At 42.8% G+C, this 27,257-nt stretch overlaps 1 protein-coding gene across 1 annotated transcript in view; it reads left to right on the top strand.

Moving 5' to 3' along the window:
- The window catches only part of AstA (allatostatin A), a 581,848-nt gene extending 555,294 nt beyond the window's left edge, over nt 1-26,554 (top strand). Inside the window, exons 2-3 of the mRNA XM_071681186.1 lie at nt 19,361-19,504; nt 22,970-26,554. Of these exons, the coding sequence (XP_071537287.1) occupies nt 19,376-19,504; nt 22,970-25,351 (2,511 nt within the window). The 5' untranslated portion in view covers nt 19,361-19,375 and the 3' untranslated portion in view covers nt 25,352-26,554. The remainder of the gene's footprint in view (nt 1-19,360; nt 19,505-22,969) is intronic.
- Nucleotides 26,555-27,257: the final 703 nt, after the last annotated feature.

Here is a 27,257-nt window from a genome sequence, read left to right as displayed (position 1 = left end):
TGTGGTTTCGGGCATTATTGCATGACAGCTAGAGACTAAGTGTGAACGAATGGGGCCTTTGTTGTCTTTTCCTAGTGCTACCTCGCACACATGAGGGGGGAGGGGGATGGTATTCCATGTGTGGCGAGGTGGCGATGGAATGAATAAAGGCAGACAGTGTGAATTGTGTGCATGGGTATATATTTATGTGTCTGTGTGTGTATATATGTGTGTACATTGAGATGTATAGGTATGTATATTTGCGTGTGTGGACGTGTATGTATATACATTGTGTATGGGGGTGGGTTGGGCCATTTCTTTCGTCTGTTTCCTTGCGCTACCTCGCAAACGCATGAGACAGCGACAAAGCAAAAAAAAAAAAAAAAAATATATATATATATATATATATATATATATATATATATATATATATATATATATATATATATATATATATATATATTCCTATGAGTCCACGGGGAAAATGAAACACGAAAAGTTCCCAAGTGCACTTTCGTGTAATAATCACATCATCAGGAGAGATACAAGAGAGAAATATAACAGTCAGTTGATATGCATTGAGGAGACGAAGCTAGGACGCCATTTGGTAAACATGTGATTTGGACAATCACATGTTTACCAATTTGGACAATCACATGTTTACCAAATGGCGTCCTAGCTTCGTCTCCTCGATGCATATCAACTGACTGTTATATTTCTCTCTTGTATCTCCCCTGATGATGTGATTATTACACGAAAGTGCACTTGGGAACTTTTCGTGTTTCATTTTCCCCGTGGACTCATAGGAATATCTTGATCACGCGCAAAATTGTGATCCTTCCCAATATATATTTATATATATGTATATATATATATATATATATATATATATATATATATATATATATATATATATATATATATATATATATATATATATATATATACATATATATATATATATATATATATATATATATATATATATATATGTATATATATATATATATATATATATATATATATATATATATATATATATATATATATATATATATATATATATATGAGACGGTAATTTACCAAAGGAAAGTCAGAAAAGAAGTTACGTAAGTTATTCCAATCAGCTTTGTTGAGATGCTAGTATTTACGCTTAGAAGGGGCTGCTGGATGGGAAGGTGCTCTTAAAATAGATACATTTACGAGAGTGTGATCAGATGAACCAACAGGGGGCAAGATTGTGTACTTACAACGAGATGGACTAGAGGTGAAATTCAATTCCAGAATATAAGGAGAGGGGGTCACAGCAATCTGGAATATGGGTTGGGTGAGAGATAATTTGCTCTAAATCACTGAGAATGGAAAACGTGTGGGCTTCAATCCCTCTACTATCCGTATGGGAGGAATTCAACCATTCCCTATGGTGAACGTTGAAATCCCCGAGGTAGAGGATCTCGACTTGAGGGTGAGAGGATGTCACAGTCTCATGACAGGAGTTTAGATACTCGAAGAAAGATGTAGAATTTGTAGAATTACGAGAGCAGGAGGTGAAACGGAGGGAAATTGTAGAAGTAAGGGGACAGACCTTGAGCCACATAACATCAAAGTTTGGGGACTCGTTGGTCCTTGAGGAGTGCAACAGGTGTATCTGTGCGTCTTTTTTTTTTCTGCCTATAAGCTTTTTCAAATATCTACAGAATTTTCCACTCAAGAATAGCTAAGATTTATCTTCACAAAAAGAAAGGTGAAAATGAACATTATAATTCCCTTGCTCCATCATAAACAAGAAATAATCAACCACTCGCCTGCGTCAAGTTAGCACTTAGCTAAATTAAATTAGGTAAATTATCTGGCCCACACATCACCATGCTTCCAGACCTTCACTTGTTTTATCATCACGCCAGACTTTCATTAAGGCCCAGCCAAGTTTCCTGTAGTTAACACCTGAATAACTTTACTGAGTTTTACTTAAACAGATGAGAGAATATTGTTTATAATATTATAACATAAACAAATGATAGAATAATCTATCTAAATTGAGGTAACTAGAGTAAATAGACAGAATAGTCTATCTATATTGTGATAGCTTAAGCCAGACGATAGAATTGTCTATCAAAATTGTGATAGATTTGTAATATACTGACCTCACGGTACTCACATCAGGTTTTGAATACGCGGGAAAAAATCTTTATGAAATACGTTATATATCCGGCTCAGGCAAAAATCTTATAAGGTCCCAAAAGTAATCAAACAAACGTAAGCTGGTTATACTGACTGCTGTTCATTCATTACATCACCAAGAACTTCCATGGAAAACCAAAATCCCATCTCTGTCACCCTAGTATCATCCCTGGTGAAGGCAACACACAGGTGTCAGTACCAGGGGTACGGATCATTGTCATAACTGTGTTTGTCAGTTCATTACGTGTAATTGGTGTATGTGTTAACTTAGATACGAATGACCTAAAGCCAGCAGACTAGTGAGCTTTAACGAGGCTGTTTCTGATCGTAGGAGAGAACAAAAACTCATGGATGTTAGTAGTAAGTGCAGAAAGACAGTATCTTTTAAATGAAAAATCCCGGTAATGTTTCCGTATTACTAAGGAACTGCAAATGATTTTAGACGTGGAGTAGAAGAGAAATTCTTATCAAGTCTATATCTATATCTGTGGAACTGCTTTAACTAATCTGTTTGGTGAATAATTCCTGTTAGAAATTCTGAAGAAAAAGTGTTTTGCCCTATTCGAGGTAAATCGTTTGCCCACGAGCTTGCAATCTCTGCTGCAAGTGAAACAAGAGCAGTCTATCCTCAGATGTTTCCTTCGATCGAAACTCTCGAAAGCTTTGATGATTTGAATACTGTATTAAGTCACCTTTTAGCCATCTTCTTTCAAAGTTGAATAAATCTTTGTCGCTTAATCAGCTTTCATAGGATTTGTTTCTCAGTCCGGAAATTATCTTGGTTGCTTGCCTCTGTATGCTCTCCATTTAGTCTATGTCCATCTTCAAGTAGAGTGACCAAACCTGAACACCTTATACACGATGGGGACGCACCAGTGACTTGTAAAGAGTGAAGTTATTTCCCTTGACTTAAATTCGAAAGGCCATCCCATGAATCAAAGAATTTTGTTCACCCATTTTACTGCTGTGCACTGCTTACTTAACTTTAGGTCACCAGAGATTATAACACTAAAGTCTTTTCCGTCATTTACCGTTCATAGTTCAGCAGAATCTATACTGTAACGTGCCTTTAAATTTCCCTAGCGGTATGTAAAGCCTTGCTCTTATCAATATGAAATTGCATTTGTCACCTGTGAGCCTTGTCAATAAGTCTGTGAATTTTGAAAGCTGCAGACGTTCAGTATTTTTTGTATTTTTAATTCCCAACTTATTAACGTCCTCGAATTTCGGTAGCCTCCAATGCAGCCCATTATCAATATCGTTAATATTTGAAAAAAGAGGAGCGATCCCAAGACTGATCCCTGTGGCACACCACTGAGGCTTGACCGTTTATCACTGTCCTTTGTTTACGGCCAGTTACCCAGTTTCCTAATCTTCGAAGATTCATTCCATCTATACTAAGAGACGTTAATTTTTGTTGGTAACCTTTAATGTGGAACTATATCAAATGCCTTTCGAAAATCTATATAGATGACATCAACTGCTTTACTTTCATCAGACATGTTGATTATATCATAAAAGAAATCAAGCAGATTTGTCAGACATGATTTCGTTAAATACCATGCTGGGAATTGTATAACAATTTATGTCCTTGTAAATGATTAACAATTCTATCACGAACGATGGTTTCCATGATTTATCAACTACAGACGTTAAGCTAATCGAACGATGATTTCCAGAAAGTAGTATTTTATACTTCTCGAAATATTAGTGCATTATTAGCAAAATTCCATTCATCTGGAACTTTCCCGGTAACAAATGACACTGAAAAAAGTAGTCAAAGGTTTAACTACTTCATTGTTCGCCTCTTTCAGTGTCTTCGGAGAAAACCTACCAAGACCTCAACTCTCTTACTTTTATCCCATTTAGCGCTAATACTATATCTTCATTGTTTATGTCAATACGTTGCAAACGTTTTGTCCTCTTTAACGATGCAACTGGATTCGGGCATACGTTATATCCTGCAATAGCAAATGCAAAAGTATAATTCAACAACTTTGCCATGACTTCGATATTTTGAGCCGTTACCATTTTTTGTCATTAACGGGTAAGTTGACTTGCAGATGACTCTTACTTCTAACATAACTATGAAACTGTTAGAATTCTTTAACTGCTTTCTGCATATACGCTTCATACTGACGTTTATCTTACCATATGTCTTAGTTTCTCTACGTAAATTTTCGTGATTTACCTCATCATATTTGGTTATTGGTCTCTGTAGGTGACTTATCCGCTGCTTTCTCAGACAACAACCACATCATCATGTCATTCGTCTACCACTTCAGCCACATACGAATTGTCATATCTGTTCCCTCCACTGATTTGAAAGTTGTACTGAAAGTTTTCTCATTTACGTTCATATCGCTTCCATGAAAGATATCATCTCAGAATTGCCACACATATCACTGAAGTTTGTGTCTAAACTCTATCTTTTTCGCGATTTTCATGTTCATCAATGTTACAGGCAAAGTTGAACGTTACCTCATAAGTGTTATCCGGCAATCATTGTATCAAACTGCTCTCTAGCTTTAGCATCATTAATGAAATCATGCTCTCATCGCTAGTAAATTTCTCAACTACTTATATTAGCCAAGGCACTATTTATCACACTTAGGTCGATCCCTGATCTGTGCTACATGAATGGGAGTCTCCAATGTTAGATAATGATATGTTAACATCTCTTAATACAATCGAATCTTTTCCATTACAAACTTCTGCTAACTGATCACAGTCTTTCGTCTGCCTATGGTGTCAGTGAAGGGGAACGATACATCCATCCTATCGTTAGTTTCTTACTAACCTTATCTTCAACTTCAGCAAAAATTGAGTCAATTTTATCATCAGCTACAAAATCTTCAGCACAGGATAAAGATGAGCTTTAACGACGAGCAAGACACCACCACCTACTTTATTTATGTTGTTAAACACAGTGTACACAACAATGCATAGTCGGCGAGAAATTCTCTAGTTCTGATATGTAACCAACATTCTGAAGTACCAAAGATATAGTTTCCTACCGAAGCAGTTGTGTAGCGCAGTCACGTCCAAAAGTCGGACGCTTACCCTCTCATACCCCTACATGGCAGACTGATGCCCACCAACACCAGAGTTTCGTATCACTGATATCGGTGTTGACGTAAGTAATCTGGGAATTATGAATAATTGTGACGTTCTGTCATTGTAGAACCTATCACAACACCTCATCTTTACTTGAAGGTTATTAAGTGCAATGCTATACTGAGATGTATGAAAACACAAAGAAAAATCTGCAGGTATGTAACGATCAATAGTTATGGCTATACAAATATACATAACACTTATGTTGTAACGTACAGTAAAGGTGTAGGTTGTAGTACTGTGACAACTAACAAGTCTACACCCAAAAAGAAGAATTCCTTGACAACGATCAATGCTGAACGAAAATATTTCACTTGTGAAACATTAATCCAAAAGACTTTACCTATGGTGTTATTTCCTGTATCAATTGACTGTGGAGGAAATAGGTAGATAAATGACAGCAAGACTGACAGATGGTTGGCCGGTCGTTACTGAAGTTGTGTAGCACGGGAGCAAGGGGGGGGGGGGGGGAAAGAGCAGGAGAAGAAGAATAGAAAGAGAACTGTACGTGTCAATGAGGACATAGCAAGAGGGAGATTGGGTACAATGTAGTGCGAACGGTATAGAACAATGAAGAAAGAATGTCAAGTGAATGGGAAGGAGGTATGAAGGAAGGAATGTAGTGTAGAGATAGGAGGAAGTGAGGAAGGAAGGAGGAGGGAGGAAGCGGGGACGAAAGATAAGGGAAGGAGGAAGGGAGATGGAAGGATATAAAAAGGAGAGGAAATATTGGTATACAGATCTCTGAGCACACAGGAAACACTATTGGCATGATACCAAGATATGACCGAGGATCGTGATTACTGTGGGTGATATGATGCCTATGGCCGAAATAGCTCTGGCCCTGAGTATCTCAGGATAACTGTCTTAGATCTTCACCATGATTAATATGACCGAGTGTAAGAGCGGATAAAGTGAACTATCACACATTTAGTGTGCTATAATATACGTAACAAACTGTGAATGAAATGTTACAAAATGAATATACAATAAGAAAGAGAGAGAGAGAGAGAGAGAGAGAGAGAGAGAGAGAGAGAGAGAGAGAGAGAGAGAGAGAGAGAGAGAGAGAGAGAGAGAGAGAGAGAGCATCAGATTGAGGAAGAGCAGTGTGGTTTCAGAAGTGGTAGAGGATGTGTGGATCATGCGTTTACTTCGAAGAATGTATGTAAGAAATACTCAGAAAAACAGATGGATTTGTATGTAGCATTTATGGATCTGGAGAAGGCACATTATAGGGTGGATAGAGATACTTTGTGGAAGATTTTAGGAGTATATTGTGTGGGAGGCAAGGTGCTAGAAGCAGTGAACAGTTTTACCAAGGATGTAAGGCATTTGTAAGAGTAGGAGAGAGGAAAGTGATTGGTTCCCAGTGAATGTCGGTTTGCGGCAGGGGTGCGTGATGTCTTCATGGCTGTTGAATTTGTTTATGGATGGGGTGGTTAGGGAGGTGAATGCAAGAGTTTTGGAGAGAGGGGCAAGTATGCAGTCTGTTGTCGATGAAAGGGCTTGGGAAGTGAGTCAGTTGTTGTTCGCTGATGATACAGCGCTGGTGGCTGATTCGGGTGAGACACTGCAGAAGTTGGTGACTGAGTTTGGTAAAGTGTGTGAAAGAAGAAAGTTGAGAGTAAAAGTGAATAAGAGCAACGCTATTAAATTCAGTAGGGTTGAGGGACATGTTAACTGGGAGGTAAGTTTAAATTTGAGAAAAACTGGAGGAAGTGAAGTGTTTTAGATCTCTGGGAGTGGACTTGGCAGCGGATGGAACCTTGGAAGCGGAAGTGAGTCACAAGGTGTGGGAGGGAGCGAAGGTTTTGGCAGCATGGGAGAATGTGTGGAAGGCGAGAACGTAATCTCAGAGAGCAAAAATGGGTATTTTTGAAGGAATAGTGGTTCCAACAATGTTATATGGTTGCGAGGCATGGGCTATAGATAGGATTGTGCAACGGAGGGTGGATGTGTTGGAAATGTAATGTTTGAGGACAAGATGTGGTGAAAGGCGGTTTGATTGGGTAAGTAATGAAAGGGTAAGAGCGATGTGTGGTTACAAAAGGAGTGTGGTTGAGAGAGTAGAAGAGGGTGTGATGAAATGGTTTGGACACATGGAGAGAATGAGTGAGGAAAGATTGACAAAGAGGATATATGTGTCAGAGGTGGAGGGAAGAAGAAGCGGGAGACCAAATTGGAGGTGGAAGGATGGAGTGAAAAAGATTTTGAGTGATCGGGGCCTAGATATACAGAAGGGTGAAAGGCGTGCAAGGATGGAGTGAATTGGAACGATGTGGTATACCGGGGTCGACGTGCTGTCACTGTATTGAACCAGTCTGGAGTAAACCATGGAAAGTTTTGTGGGCCTGGATGTTGAAAGGGAGCTGTGGATTCTGTGCATTACACATGACAGCTAGAGACTGAGTGTGAACGAATGTGGTTTTTGTAGTCTTTTCCTAGAGCTACCTCGCGCGCGTTCGGGGGGAGGGTGGGTGCCATTTCATGTGTGGCGGGGTGGCGACGAGAATGGATGAAGGCAGCAAGTATGAATATGTACATGTGTATATATGTATATGTCAGTGCATGTATATGTATGTATACGTTGAAATGTATAGGTATGTATATGTTCGTGTGTGGGCGTGTATGTATATACATTTGTATGTGGGTGGGTTGGGCCATTCTTTCGTCTGTTTCCTTGCGCTACCTCGCTAACGCAGGAGACAGCGACAAAGTATAATGATAGTAACAAAAAAGAGATATATACTTATATATGATGTATCATTCATTTATCATGCTTGATCGCCAATTCCCGCGTCAGCGAGGTAACGCCAGGAAACAGACGAAGAATGGCCTATCCACTCATTTTATTCATATGTTCATAAACTCCCATACACGCACATATACATACATATACCATATACATACATATACATATGCATATCAACATATACACAAATACATACATACACATGCACATACACAGACATATACAGATATACATATCTACATATTCATACTTGCTTGCCTCACAGGAAACAAATCGCTACCCCCTGCATCTGCGAGGTAGCGCCAGGAAAACAGATAAAAAAGGTCATGTAATAATGCACCGAAACCACAGCTCCCTATCCACATCCAGGCCCCACAGACCTTTCCATGGTTTACTCCAGACGCTTCACATACCCTGGTTCAGTCTATTGACAGCACATCGACCCCGATATACCACATCGTTCCAATTCACTCTATTCCTCTATTCCCTGCACGCCTCTCACCCTCTCACCCTCCTGTATGTTCAGTTTGTTTCCTTAAACATACAACCTATCTTTCCTTTCGGAGCCTTCGAGGAGGATGAGCACTCCCCGCTTGACTACTGTTTCCACTTTTAGAAATTTAGATAAAAGAAGGGAAGGGGTTTCCAGCCCCCCATTCCAGCACCCTTTTACGACACGCGTGGAATACGTGGAAAGTATTATTTCTCCCTACCGCCAGGGATATATATATATATATATATATATATATATATATATATATATATATATATATATATATATATATATATATATATATATATATATATATATATAGTGTTTGTAGTACTAACATAGATCCAGACAGGAGAGATGCCCAGGGTGGGACGCTATTTGGTTGCTGCTGTGCTGGTTGGTAAGGAGGAAACTGTTGGGTGTGCGAGGTAAAGGCTTTACTGTGTGGGAGCTGGACCAGTAATGTGACTTGTGTGCTACCCACACAATTATTACAACTTCCGTCACTACCGTTGAAGTGTTGAATGATGGAGGAGCATCAGGCAGTGTTTTGTAACCACCTGATAAATAATGACAAATTAATTAGGATTTACCTGACCGCATGAGCCTGGGTAGAGTCAGGTTAGAAGCAGTGGAAGCAATGGGCTACAGCGCTGAACAGGGAGTGATAAGATCACAGCTGGATGACGATCGTCGGACAGTCGTTCTACGAGAAGTGTCCTCGTCATCCAGTCTACTTTACAATTAACCAGTTAATAACACATGTTTATGATGGAAATAACATGAGAGTAGTAGCAGTTATCATTAATATAATTTTGGTAATACAAATGTTACGATATATTTGTTTACCAAATCCTCTTGCTTGTCCAGCACGACTGAAATAATCCTTACACGTTTTTTCTTGTTTTCTTACATCATTTTTAGCATAATAAAATGACTTAGATTAACGTCACTCCTCTTATAACAAGTGATGCTACATCCAATAAAAAGCTCTTATTTCACACGTTTAGAATTACAGGTTACTTAAGTCACTGTTGCTAGTGTGGAGAGTCAGTCCTTCCTTGGTTCTGATCACTGTTTCCTGGGCACAGCGATCCGTCAGTGGTGGAGGGATGGCGGAGTACGCGCCCGAGTCTGGTGCGCTACCTTACGTCCACATGCACGGCAACATAAGGATGACAGTAGTGTGGTTAATAAGGCAGAGGACCGGCGATCGCTGCTCACTCGCTATGTCCTTTTCTATCAAATTATGACCGGAAGATTATTCAGTGGGCGGAGTTATTGGGTCTGCTGCTGGATATGATGTAGTGTTTGTATCAGCGTCATCACATACCTCATCTCGTGACTGTCGTAGTTAATTTATATGTGATATATCCTATCCCTCTCCCTCCCCTCCTCCCCGGTTATTGCTCTCAGTTATCGATTAAGTTATCAACAGTGACACTGTGATAACTGATGCGAAGGAAAGAAGCGTTCACACAAGCTTACAAGATTTGAATTAAGTGTTGATCATTGAAAGATACGGGAGTCCGCGATGATGTATCTCATAAAGAGGTACGCTAAACACGAACAAACACACCTACATTACATAAGAAACATGTGTAAATTCTTACTGAATCTCGCTCGAGAGGTACAATAACCAAGATCAACATATGAAATGGATGAATGAGTTATGATCCAGGTAGGATGAAGTGGCATTATCCAAGATTACGAGTGACTGATAACGACAGAGTAATGTAAAAAGATAAATGATTCTTATGACAAGTTTGTTTGTCGAGTGTTGACAGATGTAGGAGTCAATGGGTAAGATGACCGAGGGTGATAGACCATAGTAGTCATCTGGGGTCATTGATACAGACACAAAATACAGACATGTGGACCTTGTGACTTCCGAGATAAAGATACATGAATACAGGCGGATACAGTAGTCAAAATGTATATATTCAATCATTAAGAGCCAGTAAACGATCGAATTAGCTGTAAGATAAGAGACCCAGACATACTGATACACGGGAGTCATGACACAGAGACTCCCGCTGATGAAGAAATATGGAAGTCACGACAGACGTCTGAGGGTCATCCAGACGTCGGTCAGCAACTGTGTACAGTCATGATGGAGGGAGGCAGCTCTGGTGACGACTGACAGCCAAGCTGCTCACCCGCGGCTGATCTACCAGTGACCTACCAGAAAACTGTCGATGATTTCCATAATAACGAGCGAGTCTGCACCAACAGTGTCCAATGAAAATCTGCAACACAACACAGTGACAAAAATACTTTCATCTTGAAAAGAATAAAAATTTCAAATTCATCATCCATTTTCATTCCCCGCTCACGACTATAATCATAGATCAAAAATTTAGTACAACTTTTGATTCAAAAGATTCTTTAATACTCTAATTCATTCTTCGAAAAAAAGGAAACTTAAAACAAAGAAGTAATACAAAAGGATTCACTGGGGAACAGTGTGACCGTTGTAGAAGAGTAACACCAGCAGTAACAAAGGACAAATGTATCACACAAATTACACTCAGTAGTGATGACGGATCATTGCCACGATGGTAGAGCAGGTGTGATGTGGTGAGGGGGTGTAAGGTGCCTGTGTGGGCTGGGACGTGGTCAGGCCGAGATGGTACGAGTAAAAGATTATAATGTGAGTAACATCATACCAGGGCTGGAGGGCAGGAGATTCCCACCACACTACACTGCTACATCAGTCATCACCACACTACACTGCTACATCAGTCATCACCACACTACACTACTACATCAGTCATCACCACACTACACTACTACATCAGTCATCACCATGCTACACTACTACATCAGTCATCACCACACTACACTACTACATCAGTCATCACCACGCTACACAACTACATCAGTCATCACCACACTACACTGCTACATCAGTCATCACCACACTACACTACTACATCAGTCATCACCACGCCACACTACTACATTAGTCATCACCACACTACACTACTACATCAGTCATCACCACACTACACTACTACATCAGTCATCACCACACTACACTACTACATCAGTCATCACCACACTACACTACTACATCAGTCATCACCATACTACACTACTACATCAGTCATCACTAAATGAGTTAGCGCTTTTGTCCGAGCAAGTGTTTGAGAAGGTAAAGTAAGGTAGAGATTGTGAGAGATCTCTGGCCTCAACCACACACACACCTGCAGAACTTTCTCCTTTGTTTAATTATAATACAACATTTTTGTTCTGAACGTGAGGAAGTTAGGCAGCTGTTGTAACGTAGAATGCGTGTAATGATGATAATGGACATTATTTCTTGTCCGCATCTGCAGGAACTAGACTGGTAACTGTGGTCAATACTGGTCAGATTTCCTCGATCATATATATTTGTTTTCTTGTTGTTTGTTGGAGTAGCTGCAAGGTCACTTTGCGGCCAACAGGACTATCTCGTTCTTCTTGTTCACATTTCTTTATTAGAAGGTGTCCATCTTTCTCCAGTTTAATTCTTTGGTTGTTGTGGTTGGGCAGAGGACGGTCAAGTGACTGCCTCACAGTTTCGCTTGCTTCGTTACCCAACTCCTCCTTACATTCATATATATATATATATATATATCGTCATGTTATCAGGACTTGTGTACCCGGGTTTACGATGTCATCACTACTTTTGCATATTACACTGTGTATCGTTAAGTTTATGTTCGTTACTGTCTCACTGCTCATAGGTTCGTTACTGTCTCACTGCTCATAGGTTCGTTACTGTCTCACTGCTCATAGGTTCGTTACTCACTGCTCATAGGTTACAAACAAGTTTGGAATCATAGTGTGTAACATTAATGAGCTTTTGCTAGATCTGCTCTGCTAATGAATACAATTGTTCAAGGTTGTTTCTGGTATCTGTTGCTTTTTCATAAGGTAGTTGTTAAGTGAGTGGTGGAAGCTTGGAGAGTAGTTCTTGGTTGATTATTTGATATCTGACGTCGGGAGCATTATGAGGTTTGGTTGTGAGGAACACTATCCCTGTACCTTCACCCTTGCCTCTGTATCCTCACCTCGCCCTTGTATTCTTACTTTACCCTTGTATTCTCACCCCTGCCCCTATATCCCACCCCCACCTTTGTATCCTAATCCCCAACTCTGTACCCTACCCTCGCATCTGCATCTTTACCCCACCCCTGTAACGTAGCACCACCTCTGTATCCTTACGTACGCCCCTGTATCCTTACCCTAAGGCTGGGTATTACAGTTATCCCTAATCATATTCTTTCTTTATCTGGCAACGGGATGAGATTTTTTTCATTTTGTTTGATGATTACTGTGCAGGCAAGCTGGCTGGCTGGCTGGCTGGCACCGTGTGATGAGGTGGCTGGCTCTCCACGTCAGACTGGAATACTTCCTCGTGTGTACCACAGTTATGCTTCCTCACTATATCAACGCGCGCCGCCAGTGACTCCCTCTGAACGTAGGGGTTTGCTGCCCACGAAATTGTTGTTTAAAATAAATGAATGAGATAAAAAAGAGAAGTGTCGTGGACTGTGGGCCAAAGATTGTAAGTGATGTAACCTCATGTATTCAAACGTTAGTAGTTTAATCTTAGACTATCTAAGACGTATAGGAATGTAGAAAGTAGGAAAAATACTTATACAATCTCGGCTTTGAATATGGACAGTACGTAGGTAACAATGTACAGAAGACATGATCACCTTGTAAATGTTCAGGTGAGGTTAAGCCAATGAAGCGAAATAAAATATCTATTATTGATGTACAATTACTGAGACGCAGGATGACAGACAGAGAGGTACGGTAATTGTGACAGATGGGACAATCAAGATAGATTCTTGATAATCAAGGCAGATCTGGGACGATCCAGACATATGTACAGTGATGGGTGGAGATGTTCGGTAATTAAGACATAATTGAATAGTAATTAAAGTTCACGTCACCATGGAAGTACGTGTCGGTGGTTGCGGGTTGTATTCGTGGTACAAAGATCAATTACCAACAGTACCGTGCAGTAAGATGCCAGGAAGTGCGACGGCCTCGCACGCTCGGGATCGTGAGGTGGTTTACACAGGTGAGACGTCAGTCCCAAGACGCGCAGTGATTGGTCCGTGTGCCCAGTGTCGTGTGTGAGTGGCTCGTCCGAGTGTGCACACGGCAACAGATGGTACGGCAGCTCCGCGTTCTCTTGTGGTCGACCTTCCTTATCAGTAATCAAAAGATATTTGGTAATCGAGGCGAAAGTATTCTAATTATAATGAAAGTACTCCGATCAAAAGAATAAAAAATGATTAACGAAAAATTAGCACAATTAACCAAACAAATGGAAAAGAAACTAAACAATAAGAAAAGATGCGAGTCAAGCAAATAACATTCAACAACGGAGAATTATCTCGCAAGATAACTGTGATGATGTGCTGGCCCGACCCAGCCCCACAAAGATCCACACAAGACGATCCAATTTACCGTGCAGAGAGCAAGATCAAACATCACGCTGCTTCCTTAATCTTTCCAGTGTGTGTGTGTGTGTGTGTGTGTGTGTGTGTGTGTGTGTGTGTGTGTGTGCTGTTTTCATCACATTTACGCAAATTCATAAAACTGGATCCTGATGACCTTGTGTGAGCAATCTTTTCCAGAATATTTGGAATCTTCAGTCTGGTTTTTATCTGTTTGTTTTCTTGGTTCGAAGAGCCTCGATTTGTACATCCTGCTGCTGCAACACGTTTATTGACCTCTATTTCATATGTAGACAATGTCTGCTGCCACTGTTTATGTGTAGACAGTGTCTGCTGCCAGTGTTTACTATCTGGTGACGCTTGACATGTGGCGAGCAACGTGCCATATACTTGCCAATCGTTTAGTGTTTCTTAACGCTAGTGCAGTTATGTCGCTTGCAATATTGACTGATGTTCATTTTCTTGTTTACAAAGAAGCAGCATAGCAGCATGCCAGCCCAGCAGCATGCCAACCCAGCAGCATGCCAGCCCAGCAGCATGCCATCTCAGCAGCATGCCATCTCAGCAGCATGCCAGCCCAGCAGCATGCCAGCCCAGCAGCATGCCATCTCAGCAGCATGCCAGCCCAGCAGCATGCCAGCCCAGCAGCATGCCATCTCAGCAGCATGCCAGCTCAGCAGCATGCCAGCCCAGCAGCATGCCAGCCCAGCAGCATGCCATCTCAGCAGCATGCCAGCCCAGCAGCATGCCAGCCCAGCAGCATGCCATCTAAGCAGCATGCCAGCCCAGCAGCATGCCAGCCCAGCAGCATGCCATCTCAGCAGCATGCCAGCCCAGCAGCATGCCAGCCCAGCAGCATGCCAGCCCAGCAGCATGCCATAACACCGGAAGAGGTTGTTTGCGTCTCTTGTCACACTGCTTGACGTTGTGTTTATTGTAACACAAGCTGACAGTGTTTGTTTTGCTTGTAACACTAGCTAACATTGTTTGTTTTGCTTGTAACACTAGCAAACATTGTTTGTTTTGCTTGTACCACTAGCTAACATTGTTTATTTTGCTTGTAACACTAGCTAACATTGTTTTGCTTGTAACACAACCTAACATTGTTTGTTTTGCTTGTAACACTAGCTAACATTGTTCTGCTTGTAACACAACCTAACATTGTTTGTTTTGCTTGTAACACAAGCTAACATTGTTTGTTTTGCTTGTAACACTAGCAAATATTGTTTGTTTTGCTTGTAACACAAGCTAACATTATTTGTTTTCATTGTAACACTAGCTTACATTGTTTGTTTTGTATGTAACACCAGCTAACATTGTTTGTTTTGCTTGTTACACTAGATAACATTGTTTGTTTAGCTTGTAACACTAGCTAACTTAGTTTGCTTTGCTTGTAACACTAGTTAACATTGTTTTGCTTGTAACACTAGCTAACATTGTTTGTTTTGCTTGTAACACTAGGCAACATTGTTTGTTTTGCTTATAGCACTAGCTAAAATTGCTTGTTTTGCTTGTAACACAAGCTAACATTATTTGTTTTGCTTGTAACACTAGCTAACATTGTTTGTTTTGCCTGTAACACTAGCTAACATTGTTTAGCTTGTAACACTAGCCAACATTGTTTGTTTTGCATGTATCACTAGCTAACATTGTTTGCTTTGCTTGTAACAACAGCTAACATTTTTTGTTTTGCTTGTAACACTAGCTAACATTGTTTGTTTTCCTTGTAACGCTAGCTAACATTGTTTGTTTTGGTTGTAACACTAGCTAACATTGCTTGTTTTGATTGTAACACTAGCTAACATTGTTTGTTTTGCTTGTAACACTAGCTAACATCATTTGTTTTGCTTGTAACACTAGCTAACATTGTTTGTTTTGCATGTAACACTAGCTAACATTGTTTTGCTTGTAACACTAGCTAACATTGCTTGATTTGCTTCTAACACTAGCTAACATTGTTTGTTTTGCATGTAACACTAGCTAACATTGATTGTTTTGCCTGTAACACTAGCTAATTTTCTTTGTTTTGCTTGTAACACTATCTAACATTGTTTGTTTTGCTTGTAACACAAGCTAACATTGTTTGTTTTGCTTGTAACACTAGACAACATTGTTTGTTTTGCTTGTAACACTAGCTAAAATTGTTTGTTTAGCCTGTAACACAAGCTAACATTGTTTGTTTTGCTTGTAACACTAGCTAACATTGTTTGTTTTGCCTGTAACACTAGCTAACATTGTTTTGCTTGCAACACTAGCTAACATTGTTTGTTTTGCATGTAACACTAGTTAACATTGTTTGTTTTGTTTGTAACAATAGCTAACATTTTTTGTTTTGCTTGTAACACTAGCTAACATTGTTTGTTTTGCTTGTAACGCTAGCTAACATTGTTAGTTTTGGTTGTAACACTAGCTAACATTGTTTGTTTTGCTTGTAACACAAGCTAACATCGTTTGTTTTGCTTGTAGCACTAGCTAACATTGTTTGTTTTGCATGTAACACTAGCTAACATTGTTTTGCTTGTAACACTAGCTAACATTGTTTTTGCTTCTAACACTAGCTAACATTGTTTGTTTTGCATGTAATACTAGCTAACATTGATTGTTTTGCCTGTAACACTAGCTAATTTTGTTTGTTTTGCTTGTAATACTAGCTAACATTGTTTGTTTTGCTTGTAACACAAGCTAACATTGTTTGTTTTGCTTGTAACACTAGCTAACATTTTTTGTTTTGCTTGTAACATTGCTAACATTGTTTGTTTTGCTTGTAACACAAGCTAACATTGTTTGTTTTGCTTGTAACACTAGCTAACATATTTTGTTTTGCTTGTGACATTGCTAACATTTTTTGTCTTGCTTGTAACATTGCTAACATTGTTTGCTTTGCTTGTAACAGTGCCTGAAATTTAAAGTGTCTTGCCTGTCACGCTTCTGGTGAGGCTGTATCATCGTAGTACAATCTCAGTAAAGATCTCACTCACTGGAAGAGTTGCCGGAGGGAGGACCTGGGTGGCAGCAGAGCCCTGTCGTGGAAGGTGGGTGTGCTTCAGCAGAAATAAATTTGAAGAGAGGACAGCGAGAGGGGAGGGGACCAGGCTGGTTGTGGAGCGAATGCTTGGGACTTGAACTCACAGAGGAGTAAAAGGTGAGCAGCCGAAAGAGAGAATTGGAGTGTGCTATATGGAGGGCGACGCGAACCAGGGAACATCAATCAACCGAGAAAACTACTGGAAGATCTGTGGAGCATGTTTGCAATGAACTACGCATGACAGCTGATGTGAGTGAATGAGGACATTGTTTCACCTGTCTCGGCGCTACCTCGCTAAAGCAGGAAACGGGAAACAAGTATAGAATAAAATAAGATGAAGACCAGTAGCATTAGACGAAGTATATAGTATTCTTAAGCCAATAATGAAACAATTAGCTTTGTTGACTTGTAACATTTTGAGAGAAAACCTAACACGTCTTAGTTCAGGTAGTATCGTGTAAGCTTCATGCTTGTGTGGAATAATTGTATTTGTTTAAGATATAAGAAATAGATTCCTTAATGTTGTTATCTATATCTATAACAGAAGGGATTCATTTTCCCCAAACATTTCTCTTAGAAAACTCACATCCTTTATAAAAATGCGATGTGTTTTGATGTCTTATGCTCGGTGAACCAATGTCTATATCAAATTAGGTTTAAAATATCATAGTAAGAAACAATCAGACTTAGATATATGCCTTTTGTGTTGTGGTTTTCAGTAAATTGATATAGATGAAGATTTGTTCTCTCTGTAAGTATCTATGTATAAGAAGGTTGGTAAGTTTCAATTTAGGACATCACAGGTAAATTGTACATTGCAGTGTTTTGAGTTGAGGTAATTCAAAAAAAAAAAATCCGCTTGCGTGAGTCACACTTAAACTTTCTACTTACCCTGCATCACAACCTTCGACTTACCCTGCCTCACAGCCTTCGACTTACCCTGCCTCACAACCTTCGACTTACCCTGCCTCACAGCCTTCGACTTACCCTGCCTCACAACCTTCGACTTACCCTGCCTCACAACCTTCGACTTACTCTGCCTCACAACCTTCGACTTACCCTGCCTCACAACCTTCGACTTACCCTGCCTCACAGCCTTCGACTTACCCTGCCTCACAACCTTCGACTTACCCTGCCTCACAACCTTCGACTTACCCTGCCTCACAACCTTCGACTTACCCTGCCTCACAACCTTCGACTTACCCTGCCTCACAGCCTTCGACTTACCCTGCCTCACAACCTTCGACTTACCCTGCCTCACAACCTTCGACTTACCCTGCCTAACAACCTTCGACTTACCCTGCTCACAACCATTCGACTTACCCTGCCTCACAACCTTCGACTTACCCTGCCTCACAACCTTCGACTTACCCTGCCTCACAACCTTCGACTTACCCTGCCTCACAACCTTCAACTTGTAAATCAGATACTTATGAAATTGTATACAGCTATTTTCCGTCGTGTAAAGAATTGTGAGGCAAAAGATTGATTTCTGTGGCACTTATGACAAGGTTCAGCCTGGAGCATCATGCGGCTCATAGCTTGAAAAAATCTATACCATCGAGCACGGAAGAGAAGGCAGATGTTTTCCTACTTTTTTTTGATATTTACAAGACAATATTTCCAGTCATTCGTATTTCACTTCCATTAACTCTGCTGCTCGACTGTAGACGACTTAAACGTTCCACAGAAAACTTTTCTAGTTAGCTTTATGATCTATGATGATGTGCCAATTTACCTTCCCTTATCTCAAAACCCATCATGACATCTCTAACACATCACATTAAACCCATCATAACGCCTCTAACACATCACATTAAACCCATCATAACGCTTCTAACACGTCACATTAAACCCATCATAACGCCTCTAACACATCACATTAAACCCATCATAACGCCTCTAACACGTCACATTAAACCCATCATAACGCCTCTAACACGTCACATTAAACCCATCATAACGCCTCTAATACGTCACATTAAACCCATCATAACGCCCCTAACACGTCACATTAAACCCATCATAACGCCTCTAACACGTCACATTAAACCCATCATAACGCTTCTAACACGTCACATTAAACCCATCATAACGCCTCTAACACGTCACATCAATGTTTAATAATAATGTTTAATAATAATGTTTAATTATGTACCTGATCTAATACAGATCTCCACGTAGGGAATATGAGTATCTACACTTGTACAGGATCTAATTACATTACGGCATTTCTTTTCCTTTCGATCATTTTATTTACAATTATTGTGACCTGTTGCCAAGATGACGTGAAGCGTCAAGTTAGCCAGTCCTCCCGCCACACACTAACTCCTGCCTGCCTCTCCCACCAGACCCGCGGGACGAGGATGCTCGGTCACCATGGCGGGTTGGGCGTCTGTGTACTGGCGGCTGTCGTCCTCCTAGTGGCCCCGGCCTCCATCACCGCCGACGACTACTATCTCGACGACCCCGAAGATGATGCGCGCCTCCTCGATGTGAGTTCTGGGGTGAGCAGGGGGTAGGTAGGTAGGACAACACTGGGGCAGCGGTGGGAGACAAAACCCCGATCACCTTCAGCCGAACTACCTCATCAAGACACCATAAACTCCCCGGACATTATCACCATCCCCAGACACCACCACCATCCCCAGACACCACCACCATCCCCAGACACCACCACCATCCCCAGACACAACCACCATCCCCAGACACCACCACCATCCCCAGACACAACCACCATCCCCAGACACCACCACCATTCCCAGACACCACCACCATCCCCAGACACCACCACCATCCCCAGACACCACCACCATTCCCAGACACCACCACCATCCCTAGACACCACCACCATCCCTAGACACCACCACCATCCCCAGACACCACCACCATTCCCAGACACCACCACCATCCCTAGACACCACCACCATCCCTAGACACCATCATCATCATAAGACACTACCAACATCTTCATACACCACCACTACCCTCAGGCATCATCACCGTCCCCAGACACCTCCACCATCCACGCACACCACCAACATCCCCAGACATGACCACCACTACCTTGAGACACCACAACCATCCCCAGACATGACCACTGATATCCTCAGACACATCATCACCACCACCCATACACTACCACTATTCCCAGACATCATCACCATCATCCCCAGACCCCACCATCATCCCCAGACCCCACCATCATCCCCAGACCCCACCATCACCCCCACACCCCATCATCCCCAGACCCCGCCCCGTCATCATCCCCAGACCCCACCATCATCCCCAGACCCCACCATCATCCCAATCCCAAAACCCCACCATCATCCCCAGACCCCACCATCACCCCCAGACCCCATAATCCCCAGACCCCGCCCCGCCATCATCCCCAGACCCCACCATAATCCCCAGACCCCACCATCATCCCCAGACCCCACCATCATCCCCAGACCCCACCATCACCACCAGACCCCATCATCCCCAGACCCCGCCCCGCCATCATCCCCAGACCCCACCATCATCCCCAGACCCCACCATCATCCCCAGACCCCACCATCATCCCAAAACCCCACCATCATCCCCAGACCCCCATCACCATCCCCAGACCCCACCATCATACTCAAAACCCACCTTTATACCCGGACCCCACCATCATCCCAAAACCCCACCATCATCCCAAAACCCCACCATCATCCCCAGACCCCACCATCATCCTCAGACCCCCACCATCATCCCAAAACCCCACCATCATCCCAAAACCCCACCATCATCCTCAGACCCCCACCATCATCCCCAGACCCCCACCATCATCCCAAAACCCCACCATCACAGGACCCCACCATCATCCCCAGACCCCCACCATCATCCCAAAACCCCACCATCATCCCCAGACCCCACTACCATCCCCAGACCACATCATCATCCCCAGACCCCACCATCATCCTCAAAACCCACCTTTATACCCAGACCCCACCATCATCCCAAAACCCCACCATCATCCCCAGACCCCCACCATCATCCCAAAACCCCACCATCATCCCCAGACCCCATCATCATCCCTAGACCCCACCATCATCCCCAGACCCCATTATCATCCCAAAACCCCACCATCATCCCCAGACCCCACCCTCATCCCCAGACCCCACCACCATCATCCCCAGACCCCACCATCATCCTCAGACCCCACCGTCATCCTCAGACCCATCATCATCCCCAGACCCCATCATCATCCCCAGACCCCACCATCATCCCCAGACCCCACCATCATCCCCAGACCCCACCACCATCCCTAGACCCCATTATCATCCCCAGACCCCACCACCATCATCCCCAGACCCCACCATCATCCTCAGACCCCACCGTCATCCTCAGACCCCATCATCATCCCCAGACCCCATCATCATCCCCAGACCCCACCATCATCCCCAGACCCACCATCATCCCCAGACCCCACCATCATCCCCAGACCCCACCATCATCCCCAGACCCCACCATCATCCCCAGACCCCACCACCATCCCTAGACCCCATTATCATCCCCAGACCCCACTATCATCCCCAGACTGCACTATCATCCCCAGACCCCACCATCAACCCAGACCCCACCATCATCCCCAGACCCCACCATCATCCCTAGACTCCAACATCATCCCCAGACCCCACTATCATCCCCAGACCGCACTATCATCCCCAGACCCCACCATCAACCCAGACTCCACCATCATCCACAGACCCCACCATCATCCCTAGACTCCAACATCATCCCCAGACCCCATTATCATCCCCAGACCGCACTATCATCCCCAGACCCCACCATCAACCCAGACTCCACCATCATCCCCAGACCCCGCCATCATCCCAAGACTCCACCATCATCCCCAGACCCAAATATCGTCCCCAGACTCCACTATCATCCCCAGACCCCACCATCATCCCCAGACCCCACCATCATCCCCAGACCCCACTATCATCCCCAAACACCACCACCGCCATCATCATCCCCAGATCCCGCCACAATACCCAAATCCATCCACCATGCACAGACACCACCATCAACCCGATACAGTGCTATCACTGTGAGACAATACCATCCCCTCAAGCAATATCTTCACCTCCAAACACCACGTCATCAGTAGAGGTTCATGACAGAGAGACAAGAGAGTTTTACTGTGGTGACAACAATTTACTGCTCTAAAATGAAATCACAATTGAATCATTACTTTCTCTGATGATGTTTATATGGGTTAATAGCTTGCCTGACAACTAGGTATTTGTTATCGCATAAGTTTACTCCATTAAACATTGTGAATGATAACACTCTACTAGTAACTACCAGTTGACCAGCATAACACTCTACCAGTAACTACCAGTTGACCAACATAACACTCTACCAGTAACTACCAGTAGACCTACATAACACTCTACCAGTAACTACCAGCTGACCAACATAACACTGTACCAGTAACTACCAGTAGACCTACATAACACTCTACCAGAAACTACCAGTAGACCTACATAACACTCTACCAGTAACTACCAGCTGACCAACATAACACTGTACCAGTAACTACCAGTAGACCTACATAACACTCTACCAGAAACTACCAGTAGACCTACATAACACTCTACCAGTAACTACCAGCTGACCAACAAAACACTCTACCAGAAACTACCAGTAGACCTTCATAACACTCTACCAGTAACTACCAGTAGACCTACATAGCACTCTACCAGAAACTACCAGTAGACCTTCATAACACTCTACCAGTAGACCTACATAACATGCTGATACATTGTTGTTAGCGTCAGACTTAAATACTGAGTTTTGATTAGAAAAAGTTGTGACCGCCACTAGAATTCTCGAACTACTTTGTCAGCCTTGTCTTGTATCAATAACCGATGCTAACTTGAAAGAGAAAACGGAAGAATTACTAAATCCTCTTTAATTACGTCCCTCAGGTCCTGGAGTTCTTGCAGTCAGAACCCAACTATGCTTATGAGTACGGCAAGCGACACAACAACTATGCCTTCGGCCTCGGGAAACGAACTCCGGATTATGCCTTCGGCCTGGGCAAGCGCGAGGGCATGTACTCCTTCGGTTTAGGCAAGAGAGCAGACCTCTTCTCCTTCGGGCTGGGAAAGAAATCGGGGAACTACAACTTCGGTCTCGGCAAAAGAAGCGTCAGCAACCCTTTCTTGGCACAGGTCTCAGAAGAGGAAGAGACCTCGGGGACGAGGAAGAAGCGAGACGTGAGTACCACTGACGATACCCAAGAAGACAAGAGGTCAAAGTATGCCTTCGGTCTCGGCAAACGAGACCCCACGGAAGAGAAGAGGAATCAGCAATACTCCTCTGGTCTTGGCAAGAGAGAAGATGGGACAGAGGAGAGATCTCGACAATATGATTTAGCTCGTGGAAAAAGAGAATCTGACAACTTAGGGAAAAGGCCAAATAACTATGCTTTTGGACTTGGCAAACGAGATTCTAACGAAGACATAGATAAGAGATCTCGACAGTACGCCTTCGGCCTTGGCAAACGGGATTCTGATGTGGATCTTGAAAAACGCCCACGAAACTACGCCTTTGGCCTTGGAAAACGGGATTCTGATGTGGATCTTGAAAAACGCCCACGGAACTACGCCTTTGGCCTTGGCAAACGGGATTCTGATGTGGATCTTGAAAAACGCCCACGGAACTACGCCTTTGGCCTTGGCAAACGGGATTCTGATGTGGATCTTGAAAAACGCCCACGGAACTACGCCTTCGGCCTTGGCAAACGGGATTCTGATGTGGATCTTGAAAAACGCCCACGGAACTACGCCTTTGGCCTTGGCAAACGGGATTCTGATGTGGATCTTGAAAAACGCCCACGGAACTACGCCTTCGGCCTTGGCAAACGGGATTCTGATGTGGATCTTGAAAAACGCCCACGGAACTACGCCTTTGGCCTTGGCAAACGGGATTCTGATGTGGATCTTGAAAAACGCCCACGGAACTACGCCTTTGGCCTTGGCAAACGGGATTCTGATGTGGATCTTGAAAAACGCCCACGGAACTACGCCTTTGGCCTTGGCAAACGGGATTCTGATGTGGATCTTGAAAAACGCCCACGGAACTACGCCTTCGGCCTCGGCAAACGGGATTCTGATGTGGATCTTGAAAAACGCCCACGGAACTACGCCTTTGGCCTTGGCAAACGGGAGTCTGATGTGGATCTTGAAAAACGCCCACGGAACTACGCCTTCGGCCTCGGCAAACGTGCCTCCGACGAAAACGTCAGTGATCTAGACGCATCCGGAATGGGTAAAAGACCCACAACATATAGCTTTGGTCTTGGGAAACGTAGCTTCACTGACTTGGACGACTACGCTGATGTCGATGATAATGAAGAAGATGAGATGGAGCTTAGTGACTTAGAACAGTACGGTGAGGACCTCAAAAGGACGGCTTCCTACGGCTTTGGACTTGGCAAAAGAAGTGAAACTTACGACAGTGGTCTTGGAAGGAGGTCTTACGACTTTGGTCTCGGGAAGAGGAGTGGACCATACGCCTTTGGTCTTGGCAAGAGAGCTGACCCATATGCCTTCGGTCTTGGCAAGAGAGCTGACCCATATGCCTTCGGTCTTGGCAAGAGAGCTGACCCATATGCCTTCGGTCTTGGCAAGAGAGCTGACCCATATGCCTTCGGTCTGGGCAAGAGAGCTGACCCATATGCCTTCGGTCTTGGCAAGAGAGCTGACTCGTATGCCTTCGGTCTTGGTAAGAGAGCTGACCCATATGCCTTCGGTCTTGGTAAGAGAGCTGACCCATATGCCTTCGGTCTTGGTAAGCGAGCTGACCCATATGCCTTCGGTCTTGGCAAGAGAGCTGACCCATATGCCTTCGGTCTTGGCAAGAGAGCTGACCCATATGCCTTTGGTCTTGGCAAGAGAGCTGACCCGTATGCCTTCGGTCTTGGTAAGAGAGCTGACCCATATGCCTTCGGTCTTGGCAAAAGAGCTGACTTATATTCCTTCGGTCTTGGTAAGAGAGCTGACCCGTATGCCTTTGGTCAAGGGAAGCGCAATGGAATGTATGCATTTGGTCTTGGCAAAAAGGCTGGGCAGTACTCCTTCGGTCTTGGTAAAAGGGCCGACCCATATTCCTTTGGCCTTGGTAAACGCGAAGATTCCAGTGCCTCTGACCCATACATCCTCGGCAGGAGGTCAGGATCGTACTCATTTGGCCTTGGCAAGAGGGCTGGCTCTTACAGTTTTGGGCTTGGGAAACGCCAAGTCAACAGTGACGAAATTCACGAAGACGAGGAACAAGAAACAGGAGTAGATCAGACCTCATCCTAGGTCTCCATCCATATTACTGTGACACTGCTTACGAGTGTAATTCTATCCACCTTAGCTTCTTGGACGGAACAGAAAACTAGATCATGTCTTTGGGCAAGAAACTCCGTATACACCACCACCACCTAGTGTTGCCAGCCACACCATCGGTCTTAGGCCTCGCTCAGACTGACCAGTTTCTTTGTTTGTAAACAATTCATGTGGTGGACTAACTTCAGTCTGTGTCTGGTTGTCTGACATTAGTTACATTTCTGCAAATGGCTGGCTGGGAATAAGATTCAAAATTATTTCAAATTCAGTCTTATGCCTACACTCTTCCATGTTCATATGAGAACTCTTGCATATCCATTTCATTTTGTACAGCTCAGAACCGACAGTTGTCAGGGAGCCAATGTTTTTATTGTAACTCTATATAGATTGTCTAAGGAAAATACTCTAAGGTTAACAAAAAATATTGGAATTGTTTATATGATTACAAGTGATGGGATGATAATCAACGGCAAGATGTAGTATGGGCTCTGGTAGAACCCCATTATACAGAGAACAGCACGTCTTTGTTCTGTTAGGGAGACTGTCACTGGCCAGCTCTCCCTCTGACACTGTGGCTAGTTGGGTCAAATCTTTGTCATTGATCATTTGGATCCGAAATATAGCTTAATGATACTGGATATAAAATTTGTGTTATGATTCCAAATAAACAAATAATCATTATTGAATTTATCACATCAGTTGACCAAAGTAATGAGGGAGCTGTGTTTATAACTTCAGCATTCAGGCGTTTGTCTTGAAATTATTCTAAATGTTAGTCATGCTGTTCAGTCGAAGGCGTACTGTGTGTTACAGTTGAATAGTCGTGATCATCATCACATTATCTATCTCTTGTGGAGATGAATTGTTGGGAGGAGGACGTGTCCCTGGAGACTGATGTCAGGCAGTGGCTGCCACACTAGGTGCTGTGCCTCCTTATACATATTATGCCATACTATGGTTACATACTTGATACATAGTGAAATGTTAATTTCCCGTTTATGGCGAGAAGTCTGAGGCCTTGATGCCTGTGACTTGTACTTCTTCCAGTGTGTATTAACGAGATGTATCTGCGTAATGATCATGGGTGCTGGACTTCAGGGCCAAACTGCCCACGGAGTGTGACCCAGGGGCAAGAATTGCTTGTATAAACATTAAAATAAAGCGATCCAACCTGAAGCTTACACCTTTCACAAGTTGTCCAGGTTCTCTGAGTCGACATTTCCAAGTTTAAGAGAAAAGAGAGCTTCCATAGGTTGAGTATATATATATATATATATATATATATATATATATATATATATATATATATATATATATATATATATATATATATATATATATATATATATATATATATATATATATATATATATATATATATATATCAATAAATCCCGCCACACTGAGTTATAGCATTATTTGTTGTGTGCTATACCTTCACGTTCCGTTCCCGTGTGGCTACGAGCCTTCCCTCGGGGGCGCACATGTCTCATCTGTAACTATCGAATGTATATCAAAATAAGATATTGAAGCTATTTATTTTCTATATTTTTCCTCTGTTTTATAATATATGTTTGATTAAAGAATTGGTTATCATTACCCAGTCGTAAATCGATCTCCCAGCTGATTGGATGAACCCATCACCACCTACACGTTGATTGGATAAAGTGTGTGTACGTTTGCTTATTGTCACCTTGCAGTATACTATATATTTCGTGTAACTTAATCCTTTATGAATCTGAATGACCAAAACTGTCACTTTTTGCCTTGTTCAATGAGGAAAGACGCCACCTTGGTTTTGGGCAGGCAACGATAAAGCAGCAAAATACATCACTGATTACACTAAACAAACATCAAGATAATACGTTAGAATTTACGT

This window comes from Panulirus ornatus, chromosome 2 (genome assembly GCF_036320965.1).
Source record: "Panulirus ornatus isolate Po-2019 chromosome 2, ASM3632096v1, whole genome shotgun sequence".
Lineage (NCBI taxonomy): Eukaryota > Metazoa > Arthropoda > Malacostraca > Decapoda > Palinuridae > Panulirus > Panulirus ornatus.
This window is presented reverse-complemented; position numbering and strand designations above follow the sequence as displayed.